Here is a 16,591-nt window from a genome sequence, read left to right as displayed (position 1 = left end):
CGCCTGGGCGTTCGGCTGTCGATGGGGCAATTGTACCTGCTGGGGGCTCCTACCAGGGCCCCCCCTTCCTGCCTGTGCTGTTTTCTGAAGCCTAGGGTCCCTCCTGGGTCCCTGGGAGCCTCATGGAGATGCACGGGGCCGACATTTTCTTGAAAGCACGGCAGCTATTTTGCCATTGAGCCATGGAGATGCACCGGGAGCCCCGAGCACCCAGCCGGCGTGTCCGCCGGCTGGATGGAGTCCCGATGAATGCCGGAAACGGCATCAATCGGGTCTCCGATGACGTAACCCGGAGGCGGCGTCCATGACGTCACATCCGGGTTACTCTGTTGCAAAAGGCGGCAGATGTGAAAAACGGCTGTATGCAAAAATGCCGTTTTCGGCGTTTTGCATACAGGGAAGTGTAGTGGAGGGGTCTAGGGTCTTTTAGACCCTCGATCCCTCCATAAAGTGTACCTGTCACTACATATTGGTGTCACAAGGGATGTTTACATTGCTTGTGACAGCAATAAAAGTGATCAGATTTTTTTTTTTTTTAAAAACCTGTAATAAAGTTAAAAAAAAAGAAAAAATAAATAGGAAAAAAAAAAAAAAAAAATTTAGCCGTCACCGTTAGCTCGCGCACAAAAAAAAACGTATACGCAAGTCGAGCCGCAAATGAAATCGCTGTTCAAACCCCACATGTGAGGTATCGCCGCGATCGCCAGAGCGTGGGCAATAATTTAAAAAAAAGAGCTACACTCTAACTCTAAACTGGTAACCGTTAAATAAATTTAAAGCGTCGCAGATTGAGATCTCTATTGACCGTAGTTTGTCGCCATCCCACGGGGGGGGGGCAATTTTAAACCGTAACATGTTTGCTATCTATTTACTCGGCGTGACATCATCTTTCACAATATACAAAAAAAATGGGCTAACTTTACTTTCTCTATCGCTCATTGACAGACGTAGTCTTCTTGATTCTCAAGAGCTGGGTTATGTTGTCTCCGCAGGAGTAGGACTAGGCAGAAAGACAAAACGTTCTGGCTCCACCTTAGGGGCAGTCCCTGAGGGCATATCCTCCCTCTCTCTGCTACAGAGAATCAGTTTTTTTCTGTCTAGTCAGGAGTAAGGACCTAAGTTCCTTGCTGGGATCTTTTGGTCCTGGCAAGACTTTTTTTCTTTAAGAAAAAGACATTTTTTAGGTAGTTTTCTCCAGTGTTTTTTCCTGTGAGATCTTCAAGCAAAAATGCCGGACTGGGCGACACTAGTGGTCACCCCAGCCGGCCTACGAGCGCGCGCAGACCATGGCATTGCGCTTGGTCGGCCGCGACATATTCAAGTAAGTATGCGGGGCCGGGCGACGGGCTGGATGTTGAGATCCAGTGGTCACCCCGGTTTCTGCCTACGAGCGCGTGCAGACCAGAGCTCCGCGCTGGGTCGGCCGCGACGGAGTCCCGGTGAAGGGACTGACTTTGCGAGTTAAAAGTCTCGCTTGGACGCCAGGTACCAGAGAGTCGAGGCGTCCACAAACCCCCACCCCGGTGGAGAGGGTATTGTGAAGAGAGGGTGCCTGTCGGTTCGGTATGGTGAGTAAAACGTTCCCTTTTTTCCTCATTATGAGGCAGTATGTATTATGGGCCCCTCCATATATGGTCAGTATATATCTGATACTTACAAGTCCCCCTTGTAATACAGCATGTGTTTGTGGGAAGTGGACTTGGTTCAAGAGCTAACACTCTACCCAGCAGACTGTAACATTACAGCAGACATAGGAGGTATAATCCTACCTTATGTGTAGTGTATCTCTGTAGATCCATATATCACCTCTTAGCAGAGTGCAGGTGGATGTGCTGGGAAGACGATTTCGGCGGTCCGCCGCCATTTTGCCGTAGACCGAATGCATGTATGTCCTCAGGTCACGCCGGCCGCCATGTTTTTGGAGTCTTATGTCTCTTCTATGGGGGCGGCCATGTTTTGTGAGCCCAGCTACCTCGTGGAGGGCTGGGAACGCCGGAAGGCGTACACAGGGGGCGGAGCCACGCCTTCTACCCGGGAAAAAGCAAACAGCTCCTTCCAGTCTGTGTAAGACAGACGCTGACTGCAGTTGGTTGGAAACTGCACTGCATCGGTTGGTGAGCCTTGGGGGTCCCTCTCTCTCTCTCTCTGGGATCGAGAAGCAGGTACTCTGAGGGGCGCTATTGCGCTAGGGGGAGACACACAAAAAAAAAAAAAAAAAAAGTTTTTTTGTTTTGCTGGCAAAGGTGTCCTGTATTAACATGGACCCTGCCACTCATGTATCTCCTTTCGGATCCCCTCGAGGGGTCTGCGGGATCCTCCAGCACCCCATTGACAATTGAATCATTGTCAGCTATTATGGAAACTTTTGTGTCCCGGGTGGAAGTGGCTTGTCAGGGACAGGGCGCAAGAAAGCGGCCCCCGCCTAACCCCTTATTATCTGAAACCTCGGATTCAGACTCTGAGCCTATTTCTGCAGTTGCAGGTACTTCATCTGGGATTGGTGTCTCGGGTCCTGTCTCTTCAGACAGTGAGGAGGATGTTTCGGCATCCGCCATAGCCCGAGAGGAAGCGTTGGTAAACGCACTCATTGTATCTGTTCAAGAAACCTTAAGGTTACAGGGTATTCCATCAGAGATAGCTGAAACTGAAATCCCTTTTGGGACTAAAAAACGCATCAAAGTGGCGAAGGTTTTTCCATTGCCCAAATGTTTTGGCAATCCAATCGAAGAAGAATGGCGTCTGCCAAAACGCACTTTTACTATTTCTAAACGCATTGACAGGCGTTATCCGTTTGAGGAAACCCTTATTAAGAAATGGACAGAACCACCTGTGGTGGATTCACCAATTGCTAGATTGAATAAAGCCACGGTTATTCCTTTAGAAGACGCTCCGTCTTTTAAAGATCCAGTGGATCGCAAGATAGAAGCTATGTCTCGCACCATGTTTTCCTTGATTGAATCAGCTTTCAGACCTATAATAGCTATTGGTCTGGTTTCGCAGGCTGTAACTGAATGGACCAAGTGGTTACGCCGGGACTTAGAAGAAGTCCCTCAGGCGGTATCAGATTTGTTGGAACAAATGATACAGGGGTTACAGTTTGTGTGTGATGCGGCATTAGACGCCACTCCATTAATGGCGCGAGCATCAGTCTCAGCAGTGGTTCTCAGGCGTACACTGTGGCTAAAAGGTTGGTTAGCCGACCAAGGTTCCAAAAAAGCATTGGCTAATATCCCCTTTTCAGGAGAGCGTCTATTTGGAGCCAACTTAGATGAGATCATTAAGGATCTCACCGGTGGAAAGAGCACCTTTTTACCGCAAAATTTTAAAGGTAGAGGAACTCGTCAAAGACGAGGGCCTTCTTTTTCTGCTCACAAGAGGTTTTTTCGTCCAGCGGGTGAAAAAACTAAGTCCTCCAAAGCTCCTGCAGGAGGCGTCAGGGGTCGTTGGTCGGGCAAGCAAAAGCCCGCCCCCTCCAGACCTGAAGATAAACCATCCAAAGCCTGAAGGTGCGCCCCCACCCATAACTGGGGTGGGGGGACGTCTTCGCCGGTTCCCGGATCCATGGCTTTCCAGAATCCCGGACAAATGGGTTTGCGAAGTCATAAGGTCAGGGTACAAGATCGAGTTTCGATCTCTCCCACCGGCGCGATTCTTCCCTTCCAATATCCGACTATCCTCAGATCGTTTAGAAGATCTGCGGAGAGCAGTCACAGATTTACTACAACAAGGAGTGGTAGTCCACGTTCCTTGGACAGAACGGTTTCAAGGGTTTTATTCAAACCTGTTTACAATACCCAGGAAAGAGGGCAAAGTGCGTCCAATTCTGGACTTAAGAGCACTCAATTCTTTCGTCAACATAAGAAGATTCAGAATGGAGTCCATTCGCACGGTAGCAGCCTTCCTGCATCCAGGGGATGTCCTAGCGTCCATAGACATCAAGGACGCCTATCTTCACATTCCCATTTTTGCAGGACACCAGCGGTTTCTACGCTTTTCCGTAGAGGAGAACCACTATCAGTTTGTGGCGTTACCTTTCGGTCTCGCCACGGCTCCGCGGGTCTTCACAAAGATGTTGGCACTTCTGCGCCAAAGAGGTATATCGATTCTAGGTTACCTAGACGATCTCCTGCTTCATGCAGAGTCTCCTCAGACCTTGCTACAAAACATAGAAATTACTATGATTTCTTTACAGGAATTCGGGTGGCTGGTGAACCAGCAAAAGTCATTTCTGGTTCCCACCCAGAGGCTCGAATATCTGGGTCTAATCCTAGACACAGTCAGGACAAGAGTTTTTCTTCCGGTAGGGAAACTCCGAAAGATTCAATCAGCAGTCCAGTTGTTACTGTCCAACAACTGGTCTTCCCTTCGGACTTGCATGAGGGTTCTGGGGTTGATGGTGGCTTCATTCGAAGCAGTCCCATTTGCCCAGTCCCATACCCGAATTCTCCAGCAAGAGATTCTTCTCAGATGGAATCGGAATCCGGAATCCCTGGACAATCAGATACGATTGAGCAAACAGACCAGAGAGTCTCTGGTTTGGTGGCTTCGGTCTCCGATGCTCAGCCAGGGAAAGTCATTTCTGCCAATATATTGGACGATAGTGACCACGGATGCCAGTCTATCCGGATGGGGAGGAATTCTCGGTCAGTTATCTGTCCAGGGACTTTGGTCCCCGGAAGAATCCAGGTTACCGATAAATGTATTGGAACTGAGAGCGATCAGACTTTGTCTGATTCACTGGACCGAGCAGCTCCAGGGCAGCCCGGTTCGGATCCAGTCGGACAATGCCACGGCCGTGGCTTATGTCAATCACCAGGGGGGCACCAAGAGTGTCCGAGCGGCCAAAGAAGTGGCTTGCATTCTTCGCTGGGCGGAACGATTTGTTCCAGCAATCTCTGCGGTGTTCATTCCGGGGGTGGAGAATTGGCAGGCAGATTATCTCAGCCGTCAGACCCTGGATCAGGGGGAATGGTCCCTCCATCCAGACGTTTTCCACCAGTTGTGCCTACGGTGGGGCACCCCGGATGTGGATCTGTTGGCATCACGATTCAACAGGAAAGTTCAGAGATTCGTGGCTCGCTCCCGCGATCCTCTAGCAGAAACCGCAGACGCACTGATCGCCCCGTGGGGGCAATACCAGCTAATATATGCCTTCCCTCCTCTCGCGTTACTGCCAAGACTTCTTCGCAGGATAGAGGAGGAAGGAATCCCAGTAATCCTGGTAGCTCCGGACTGGCCTCGTCGAGCTTGGTACGCCGACATGGTCAGACTGGTGGCGGACGTCCCGTGGAGACTTCCTCTCAGGGAGGATCTACTGTCTCAGGGACCGATCTTCCATCCTGCTTTACGATCGCTGGCTTTAACGGCCTGGCTATTGAGACCCAGGTGCTGAAGGACAAAGGTTTGTCAGCTTCAGTTATTCCTACTCTAGTTGAAGCAAGGAAAGCGACTTCCAGAAAGATTTATCATCGCACATGGAAGTCCTACATTGCATGGTGTGAACCTTTGGGGTTCCGTCCTCGGTCTTATTCGATTAGTCGAATATTGGCTTTTCTGCAACAAGGGGTTGAGCAGAAACTGGCCTTGAGTACTATCAAGGGTCAGGTCTCAGCATTAGCCATCTTCTTTCAGAAGCCTTTGGCTACTCATTCCTTGGTGCGGAACTTCATCCAGGGGGTGCGACATCTGGCTCCGCCAGTGCACGCGCCGTTACCCCCCTGGGATCTTAATTTAGTGTTGTCGGTTCTTCAGAAACCTCCCTTTGAAGATATTAGGGAGATTCCTCTACCCACGTTGTCCCAGAAGGTGGCCTTCTTGGTGGCTATTACTTCTGCACGCAGGGTGTCAGAACTGGCCGCATTATCTTGTCGTTCACCATATCTGGTGGTTCATAGAGATAAGGTGGTTCTTCGTCCGAATCCATCCTTCCTACCAAAAGTGGTTTCAGAATTTCATCTGAATGAAGAAATTGTATTACCTTCCCTGTGTCCTAAGCCCAGTCATCCTCGGGAGTTTGCTTTACACTCCTTGGATGTGGTCCGGGCGATCAGGGTATACTTGAAAACGACAGACTCGTTTCGCAAGACGGATTCACTTTTCGTGATCCCAGATGGACCCAAAAAAGGGTTGCCTGCATCTGCCGCGACCATTTCCAGATGGATCAGACAGACGGTAGTGCAGGCTTATTCTATTAAGGGTCGGGAGCCCCCGTTCCCTGTTAAGGCGCACTCCACTCGGGCACTTAGTGCGTCATGGGCCTTTCGCCATCAGGCGTCAGTGGTCCAGGTGTGCAAGGCGGCTACCTGGTCGTCGGTGCATACCTTTACTAAACATTATAAAGTTGATGTAATGGCATCGTCTGATGCCTCGTTTGGCCGCAAGGTCTTGCAGGCCGCAATTTGAGGAGACCAGTGGTCTACCTCGAGGGTTTTTTTCCGTTGGAAAATTTTTTCTTTAGTCTCATTTTTTGTTTATAATGAGCCTTTAAAACTTCTAGTTTGGCACCGGTTGGGCCTTCTAGATTGGATTTGATTTTGTCAATCCCACCCCTCATTTGTGGCACTGCTTCTGGATGTCCCAGCTCTTGAGAATCAAGAAGACTACGTCTGTCAATGAGCGATAGAGAAAAATGGATTTTTGTAAGATCTTACCGTAAAATCCTTTTCTCTTAAGCTCATTGACAGACGTAGTACCCGCCCCTCTATCATTGAGTTGGGTTGGGTTAAATTCTCTGTACTGCTTTAAACAGAACTGATTCCCTGTAGCAGAGAGAGGGAGGATATGCCCTCAGGGACTGCCCCTAAGGTGGAGCCAGAACATTTTGTCTTTCTGCCTAGTCCTACTCCTGCGGAGACAACATAACCCAGCTCTTGAGAATCAAGAAGACTACGTCTGTCAATGAGCTTAAGAGAAAAGGATTTTACGGTAAGATCTTACAAAAATCCATTTGTTTAGTATTTTTTAAATGCAGTGAAATGTGATTTTTCTAATTTTTTCCAAAAAAATGGCGTTTTAAAGACCGCTGCGCAAATACTGCGTGACAAAAAAATTTGCAATGACCGACATTTTATTCTCCAGAGTCTTTGCTAAAAAAATATATATAATGTTTGGGGGTTCTAAGTAGTTTTCTAGGAAAAAATACTGGTTTTAACTTGTGAACAAAAAGTGTCCGAAATAGGCCTGGGGGTAAAGTGGTTAAGGACCCGGCCGACAGGAAGGCGGAGGCTGTGGTCTGCATTATGTACACCCTGGCTGGTTCGGCACTGAGGCCAATATCACCATTGCCCTGTTGTCACAGACTCTGACCAAATAGACTAAGCTTTTGTCCCTTGACCTGGAAGGGGAGTAGCTGGTCCAGGGACTGCAGTTTATTTGTGATGCCTCTTTGAATGCAGCTTCCCTAGCGGCTTGGTTCTCTGTTTCGGCAGAGGTTCTATGTTTCGGCAGTGTTCCTTCGATGTGTCTTGGCTCAAATGCTGGTCTGCGGACCATACTTCTAAAAAGGCCTTGACTGATCTACCTTTTTAAAGGAGATTGCCTGTTTGGTGCTACCCTGGATGACATCATTAAAGGTCTCACAGGGGGGAAGAGTACCTTTCTTCCGCAGTCTACTAAGGGCAGAGACCCTCGTAGACATGGGCCCTCTTTCTCAGCTTATAAGATGTTGTTTTGTCCCTCAGGGTTCACTGACAAGGGATCGGAGCCCTTCGAGGCCTCCTCTGGAGGATCCAAGCGAACTTGGTCTGGCAAGTCAAGTGCTGGCTTCTCCAGACCCACGGACAAGGCCTCTTCAGCATGAAGGTGCGCCCTCGCCCGTATCTGGGGTGGGGGACGTCTTCACTGGTTCCCGGACTCATGGACTCCCCTGGTACAAGAACAAGTGGGTCCACAAGGTCATTTGGTCCGGCTACAAGATCGAGTTTCAATCTTACCCTTCTTTCCATTGTGCGACTGTCCCTGGTCCGCTTACAGGCTATTTTTGGGGCGGTGCAATACCTTTTACTGTAAAAGTTGATGGTTCCAACTTCAGATAGTTTTCAGGGGTTTTACTCAAACCTGTTTACAGGACCTAGGAAGGCAGGCAATGTGCGTCCAATTATGGACCTCAAGGCGCTGAACTGCTTTGTTCGGGTGCAGAAGTTCAGAATAGAGTCCATTCATACGGTGGTGGCTTCTCTGCATCAGGGGGATTTTTTTTGCCTCCATTGACATCAAGGACTCTTACTTTCACAATCCAATATGTGTCGGTCTCCAGCGCTTTCTCCGTGGGAGGAGGAGCATTATCAGTTTGTGGCATTACCCTTTGGTCTCGCCTCTGCTCCTCGGTAGTATGTACAGGAGAGGAGAGTCAAGAATATGACAAGGGGCAGTGTGTAAAGGAAAGGAGTGTGTAGGGTATGAGAGAGGGCAGTATGTAAAGGAAAGGAGTGTGGAGGGTATGAGAGGGGGCAGTATGTATAGGAGAGGAGTGTGGAGGGTATGAGAGGGGGCAGTATGTATAGGAGAGGAGTGTGAAGGGTATGAGAGAGGGCAGTATGTACAGGAGAGGAGTGTGGAGGGTATGAGAGAGGGCAGTATGTACAGGAGAGGAGTGTGGAGGGTATGAGAGAGGGCAGTATGTACAGGAGAGGAGTGTGGAGGGTATGAGAGGGGGCAGGATGTAAAGGAAAGGAGTGTGGAGGGTATGAGAGAGGGCAGTATGTACAGGAGAGGAGTGTGGAGGGTATGAGAGGGGGCAGTATGTAAAGGAAAGGAGTGTGGAGGGTATGAGAGTGGGCAGTATGTACAGGAGAGGAGTGTGGAGGGTATGAGAGTGGGCAGTATGTATAGGAGAGGCGTGTGGAGGGTATGAGAGAGGGCAGGATGTACAGGAGAGGGGTGTAGAAGGTATGTCAGCGTGGGGAATGTCTGTGGGTGGAGGGGAGTCAGTTGGGGAAGGATGACTTTCAGTGAAGGTGTCTATGGAGTTACAAGGGAGGGATGTTGGGGAGGTGGAGGATGAAAGTGACCATGGAATAAGGTCTGTCAATTGGTAGGACGGAAGAGGCTAGGAGTGTTGCCTGTCAGCAGAAGGTATAGAGATACCTGTGGTAGGTATGTACACTGGGGGTGGGAATTGGTTGATGGATGATATTGGTCATATGTGGGTTGGAAAATGGTTGGTCATTTAAAGAAGTTGGAGGGGGGCTGACAGGCAATCAAGAGGTGCTACTGCTGCCTCCTGGTGCGTCTTTTTACTTTCCAATTAAATTGCGAAATAGCAATATAGACATTGCAAGACCGCAGCATAACTACGAGCCAAGCATTTAGCTCACAGTTGCAGATGGGACCCATTGAACGAATGGGTGAGTTTGACAGGCAGTCCTGTCAATCAAACTCTGCTGCCTCAGGTAAAAATGCCACAGCTGTGACTGGATGGTTAGGATTTAGGTGCATAAGCAGGGTGCAGTAAAAAGCACAGGTCAGCAGCCCCACTGGCCGTTTATGTGAAAGAGCCCTTAGAGATGGCGGGGGAGCTTCAGGACCCCAAGGGCAGGATTCTTCAGCTGTTCATGCTGCTGGAAAAATCGGAACACAGGCTGGGACAAAATCAACACAGAAAGATGATTAGGGTGTGCCTAGGCGCACTTGACACCGGTGCCATCTTAAGAGCATTATAGGCCCCCGGGCAATGCAGTGCATCAGGGCCCTGCCTACACAATCACCCACGAGAATAAAAATGCAAATTATAGATAAGGTGATATTTATTGGTACCGCCAACAAAATTAGCATTTAAACATTAAATAAATAATTTTAAAAAAGGCTAAAAAAAAATGTGATAAATGATTTAAAAAAAAAGGCAAACAAATAAATACATAATTTAAAAAAAAAGCGAAAAAAAAATTAAATGCACTGATATCCTAATTAATTTGGGCATCAATTTTATACAAAATGAAAGTGACATGCAGATGTTTTGGCTTTCTGAACATTCAGAGACAATATTAAATTCTGCACATAAAAAAAGTTAGTACTTACCCTTTCTGTCTGTCTTTCTTTTCTGCCATGCTGGCTTCCAATTTAGGCTTCTACAGCAATGTCTCCGCCCTTGCAGCTTGTGCTGCGGCTGTCCTGGCGTGTGCCTGAAGTAGGCAGGCACTCTTGCTGCTGTGGGCACCGCTCCATGGCCCGATTAGTCTGGCAGCAGTGCCAGTCTAATGACAGCTTCCAAGTTTAGTGGCTGGATCCAGTGAACACACACGGACAGGAGTCAGACTCAACTGTCCTGTGTGTGCCTGTTTCGGTGGAGGCGGACAGGCATTCCTGCTCCACAGCCCAAGTGGTCTGAGAGCAGCGCAGGGCCGACAGGCGCTTGCCACCTAAGTTCGGCAGCAGGATGCACGCGCGAGCCAGGACTAATGCTTGGCTGGGTCGCTTGGCAGATAGGGCCCCCCCGGCAACTGCCCAGCTTGCCCATGCGGCAAGACGACTCTGCTTGGCACACATCATGCGCACGCCTGTTGCATGCGTTTTTAGGGTAGACCATGTAACATGTTCTAGCATCTGCACCCCACACAGCTGACTCCTCCCCCCATCCCTGTCCTGTGACAGTGGGCATGGGAGCTTCTCCCAGCAACCGCTGTCACAATTTGAAAACAGTACGGCCATGCAGGGCTTCACCCACACGGCCACATCATTCACTCACAGTTTCCTATGAATGAATGCCTACAAGTACAGTCAGCCATTGCGGCTGACGGCTTATAGTTTTCAATAAACTACATGGGTGCTGGTGAGCGCTTTGATAGTTCATGGATTCTTCCTGCTCTTACATAACTGCCTGTCCATATCATGTATGGGCAGACAACTATCCTGATAGTCTGCAGGAGCATGAGATTGCACCAGCGATCTTCTCATTGCAGGTGCAATGCTCGGCAGGCTCCTTGGAAAAAAATTTAAAAAATGCACATTTTTTACCTACAAAAAAAGTGCATTATATTTTTTAAAAGGTGAACTTAACCTTTAAAGTTACATTCTGAAAGCTAGAATTGATTTAACTCGTGTATGTGCAAAATCAACGCAAGAAATTGTGGCTAGGAATACTGATGCTCAAACATCAATACAGTGTGCAGTTACCCTTAATATGCCTTTACAACCATCACTTCAATACCAGTGATATAGTAGTTGTTAGCGTTATTAATACTGGTCCTGTGGCTGGGAAACCGCTATATCTGGGTTATATGAGAGGGCAGCCCTTGGAAAAATATTGGGCTGGTGTTCTATAAACGAAAAATGAGTTCATTAAGAGTCTTGCATGATTTATGGATATCAATCACCCTCAGATTAAGATGAGAAATTATGTTCTTTTTGGAATACGATTTATATATGATACAGATCAGGGCCCTGAGTTCATTTTAATTACAATAATTCCTCAATGTATATGTAGGTATTTTCTATATGTTTGATACAGAGGTATTACACACACACATAGGGGTTGGACAAAATTATGGAAACAAATGAGGTAAAAGAATGAAATAGTTACATAATATCAGTGGCGGCTGGTGCTCCATGCCGGCTGACGGACCACACCATACCCCCCCCCCCCCCCCCCGGACCACAACAGCCCACACATCATACCCCCCCAGTCGACGGCCTACTCACCCTGAACATGTGGAGGGCAGGCAGCGGCGGCTTCTCCTCAGTCTCCTCCTCCTCGGCTAGTCGGGAAACGGGTCTCAGAACTCGCTTCCTGATTGGCCAGGAGAAGGATCCATGTGACAAAAGCGAATTTTCATTCACTATTGTCACACAACTGGATGGGCTCAGAGCGCAGTGCTTTGCGCCTCGAGCCCACCCTTTTTTGAAGCCTATTAGGGCCTCTGGCTCTAATCACGTACTTAAAAAAAAAAAAACCCCATTGCAATCCATGCGTCCGGCACCCTACATGTAGATTAGGGGGCCGGACGGATTGGGGGGCGGCGCCCCCAATGGACGGGCCGCCACTGCCTAATATGGTGTTGGATCACCTTTGGCATCCAAGACGGCCTGAATTCTCCTGGGAATGGACTGGACAAATATAAAGCTTGGATGGCGGTCAATAGAATCTGATACCACTCTTCATGCAAAAATCCGGTTCATAATCTGCGCAATATCCTTTTGTCTCTTTCTGTCAGCTGACCATGTCGACCGTGTTTATGCTTGTCAGACGACGTTAACTGTATATGCCGTCATACGCTTTGGTACTGTACTTCGGGACACCGCAAACAAACTGTCAACTTTAGTCACAGAGGCACCAGCTAAGCGGCACCAACATTTTGCCCTCTTTGAAACTCAGTAAGCTCTGACATGACTCTGTATTACTAGCAACGCTCGCAGTGAATGACGAAGGCGAAGCTTCCCACCTGTTAGCTAGGTGTCTCATCACACAGCGGAAGCAAAAGAATGTTACATCACTTCTGCTTTCAATGAAAAACGTGTTGCCACTTTCACACCTGCAAATCATGTAGTATTTCCATATTTTTGTCCAACCCCTGTATGTGTATATATATATATATATATATATATATATATATATATATACACACACACACACACATACGTATGTATGTCATATGAGTGCAATAAGATCATACTACTGCTGTATAAATCTTCCCCTATGTATGTCTTTACCAGCCGAGTGGCCAAGCTGCTGGAGGAGAGTCAGAACATTGAAGACAAGACCCGGTCTGAGCGGGACTCTCTCCTGGATAGACTCCACCAACAGACCATGGAGAACACCACCCTTCGCCTGGAGCATGAGAAGCTTAAGGTTGCACCATAGTTTAAGTTACACTCATTTTTTTTTCTCTGCATTATTACCAAATCTGATGTTGTAAGGCACAGGTGTCAAACTGGCACCCCTCCAGCTGTTGCATAACTGCAAGTCCCATGAGGCATTGCAAGGCTGACAGTTACAAGCATGACTCCCACAGGCAGAGGCAAGATGATGCGACTTGTAGTTCTGCAACAGCTGGAGGGCTGCCAGTTTGACACCCCTGTAAGGCATGGCAGTACAGTACAACTTTGTCAGTATTATTTTTCAGCTGTGTTGCTCTGTTACTCCTGTATAGACTTTTAAAAGAAACCTATACTGAAAAAAAATTTGAGGGATCTCCTTCTAAAAAAATCCACTTGTCTGGATGTCTAAAGATTCACCACTACTGGAAGTGTCAGATCGCTATCTTCACTTGCCCTTCTGATTTCCCTCCATCCACAACACTGCTGTGCGTGAGCTTCCCCTTTCTTGTGACAACACTATGGGGTTGATTTACTAAAGGCAAAAAGACTGTGCAAAAGTGAAGCCCTATATCATTTACTAAGCTCTGGAGCAACCAGTGGCGGCTGGCACTCCATGGGGCGGTGAACTGACCACACCAACCCCCCCCCCCCCCCGGGTCGCCAACTCGCTCACCATTTGGAGGGCAGGCAGGCAGAGCAGCGGCGACCTCCCCTTAGTATCCTGTGTTTCCCCCCTTTGGCCAATGGCATGGCTTCTCCTTTCGGCCAATCGGGAAATGGGTCTCAGGACTCGCTTCCTGATTGGCCAGGAGGAGGATCTGTGTGACAATAGCGAATATTCATTCACTATTGTCACACAACTGGGTGGGCTCAGGGCGCAGTGCTCTGCTCCCCGAGCCCACCCTTTTTTGAAGCCTATTAGAGCCTCTGGCTCTAATCACGTGCTTCAAAAAAAAAAAAAAACCCCATTGGAATCCATGCGTCCGGCGCCCTGCATGTAGATTAGGGGGCTGGACGCATGGGTGGGGGGGGGGGGGTGGCGCCCCCAATGGACGGGCCGCCACTGGGAGCAACTACACTTAGAGCGCAACTGCAATTTGCAAAGTGCAGTTGCACTCTAAGTGTAGTTGCTCCAAAGCTTATTAAATGAGATAGGGCTTCACTTTTGCAAAGAATACCCAATCATGTGCAAGAAAAAATAAAAAAAAAACAGCATTTTTGCTTGTACATGATTGGATGATGATAGTCAGCAAAGTTTCTGCTCTTGCTTTTTCCTTTTAGTAAATCAACCCCTATATGTACACACACAATGGAACTGACAGTGGAACTGACAGACACTGAGGACAGTATTACTGCTCACTCATCCATGGCTGTCATTGCCCGTGTATAAACACTTACAAGTTATACTATTGCTGACAGCTCACTGCCTCATATTCTGGCACATACAGCAGCTCTGACAGCTGACAGTGAGCGATAGAGAGCTGGCAGCAGAACTATAGACCAGCATTATGCCTGTGTTTATACACTGCAGTGGTAGCCAAGGACTAATAAGCATACATTAGCGCGTGCCCATCACTGACTGATACATTGTTTTTCTCCTTGTAGACCCATTTGTCCGCTGTGGAGGAGAAACTGACATTGGCTCATAATGAAATCCAGCAGCTCAAGAATTCTCTGCGTCAGTATGAAGGTCTCGTCGATACCTATAAAGATCAGGTTTGTCGTGTTACTCATTTCTGTGCCTGCCCCCACCTTTTAATATTGGCTTTACCAGTTTCAGCTGTGCTATACAAAGAAACCGGACTCCTGACAATGCTAGTTGCCTAGTTATGTTGAGCCTCTGGCTTTAAAGCGGAGTTCCACCCAAATGTGGAAGCTCTGCTCATCTGTCTCCTCCCCTCCTCCGATGCCACTTTTTGCACCTTTCAGGGGGAGCGGGTACTTGTTTTTGACACTAACAGAAAAACAGCTTTTGCAACAATGACAAAAACACTACCTCTCCAATACATAAATAGGTGTTATAAAAATTCCTAGATAATTAGAGAGTGCACTAGTGTTCGAAATTAATATATTGAGTGCTATACTCTGAAAAGTGCTAATAGTAATAAAAAAAAGTCCAATATATTGTGCAATATAATAATAATAAGAAAAAGTGCCGGTAGTGCTACAAACGATAACCAGTGCAGAGTATCTCAATCCCCTTCTGGGACCCTACTCACCGAAAGCGATGGACCCTCCCCACTTAAAGCGGAGTTCCGGCCTCGGAAACGCTTTTTCAATAAAAATACCCCTGGGACAGTCAGGGCTAGTGCATTCCATAATGGATAGCCTCTAAACTGTCCCGAGTCGCACTTACATTTTAGAAGAAATACTTACCTTGAAAATTTCTTGTCCAGCGCTGCCATCTCAGGTGTGGGCAGCTGAAGCCAGCGCGTCCTCGTCTGTGTCCTCTTCGTTCCCAGAATGCCCTGCGCCGGCCCCGCTCGTCCGTTCCTGTGCAGGCGCGTCATCCCTGCACAGCTTCTGGGCAGGCCCAGAAGCTGTTTAGTAGAGAATGAGCGCCTGCACCGGAACTGACAAGCGGGGGCGGTGAAGGTGCATTGACTCCTGGGAGCGATGAAGTTCAGCCCCCAGGAGTCAATGCAAGCAGGGAGAGACTGCGCGGGCCGCGGCCGCAGAGGGAGGAAGTAGAAGAAAGGTATATTTTCTTCAATATCAAGGTAATTGAAAAAAAAAAAATCGTGACTATCCATTTCTTTTTTAGGTGACACAGAGCAAGCGGATGGTCCAAAGTGGTTTTTAAGGCCGGAACTCCGCTTTAAGGGTCAAAAAAGCTTGGAACTGACAAATATCCAAAGGAAATCTCCTCCAGGCTGGCTCTCTATTGTTGTGACCCCTTATGGATGGTTGCTCTGGGCAACGAAAGCGATGGACCCCCCCCCCCCCCCACTTGGGGTCAAATAGACTTAGGACTGATATGTATCTAAAGGAATCTCTTCCAGGCTGGTGCTCTATTACTGTGGCCCCTTATGGATAGTTGCCCTGGACAGCTCCAAAGGAATAAATGATCCACATAGTGAAGCCCGTAAAATTATTATTTTATTATCCCAAAGAGATACTACTTACAAATGTGTTGAAATAGCTGCGTATGTAAGGAAGAAAACCATACCGTCAGCCCATACAGATTAGTTCCAGGGTACTCTGCGCTGAATTAAAAAAACTGACAGCATTCAAAACAGCCAAACTTGGCGTTTTGAATGCTTTTCAGTGCCGAGGAGGGGTTTGGGATCCCTCCACAAGGAGTACCTTTTAAGGAAAAAATAATAATTTTACATGTCCGAAAATATAGGCCAATACCGATATCCGATGACCAAAATATTTGTATCGGTATTAAAAAAACGATATCCGTCGATCACTAATATAAACCCAATTCCAGTTGTATATCAATATTAAAGCTTATATTGTAGTCAATTATTTTAATCAATTAATATTAATCAATTACTATTAAAGCTTATATTGTAATCAATATTAAAGCTTAAGGCACTCTATAAGTTAAGTCCAAGGAAGTGCCAGCCACCTTCTGGGCAGGTCTCTGTTATTTATATCGCACTGGTTTCTTGTGCTCCAGGAGCATAGCTTCCAGGGCTCCAACATAGAAACATAGAATGTGTCGGCAGATAAGAACCATTTGGCCCATCTAGTCTGCCCAATATATCTGAATCCTATGAATAGTCCCTGGCCCTATCTTATATGAAGGATAGCCTTATGCCTATCCCATGCATGCTTAAACTCCTTCACTGTATTTGCAGCTACCACTTCTGCAGGAAGGTTATTCCATGCA

General features: G+C 47.7%; 1 protein-coding gene across 1 annotated transcript in view; it reads left to right on the top strand.

The window, feature by feature from the left end:
* ODF2 (outer dense fiber of sperm tails 2) overlaps positions 1-16,591 on the top strand; it is a 99,600-nt gene that overhangs the window by 46,510 nt on the left and 36,499 nt on the right. The window contains exons 13-14 of the mRNA XM_082263945.1: positions 12,646-12,781; positions 14,356-14,466. Of these exons, the coding sequence (XP_082120071.1) occupies positions 12,646-12,781; positions 14,356-14,466 (247 nt within the window). The remainder of the gene's footprint in view (positions 1-12,645; positions 12,782-14,355; positions 14,467-16,591) is intronic.

The sequence above is a fragment of the Pelophylax lessonae genome (genome assembly GCF_965119305.1).
Source record: "Pelophylax lessonae genome assembly, chromosome: 7".
Classification (NCBI taxonomy): domain Eukaryota; kingdom Metazoa; phylum Chordata; class Amphibia; order Anura; family Ranidae; genus Pelophylax; species Pelophylax lessonae.
This window is presented reverse-complemented; position numbering and strand designations above follow the sequence as displayed.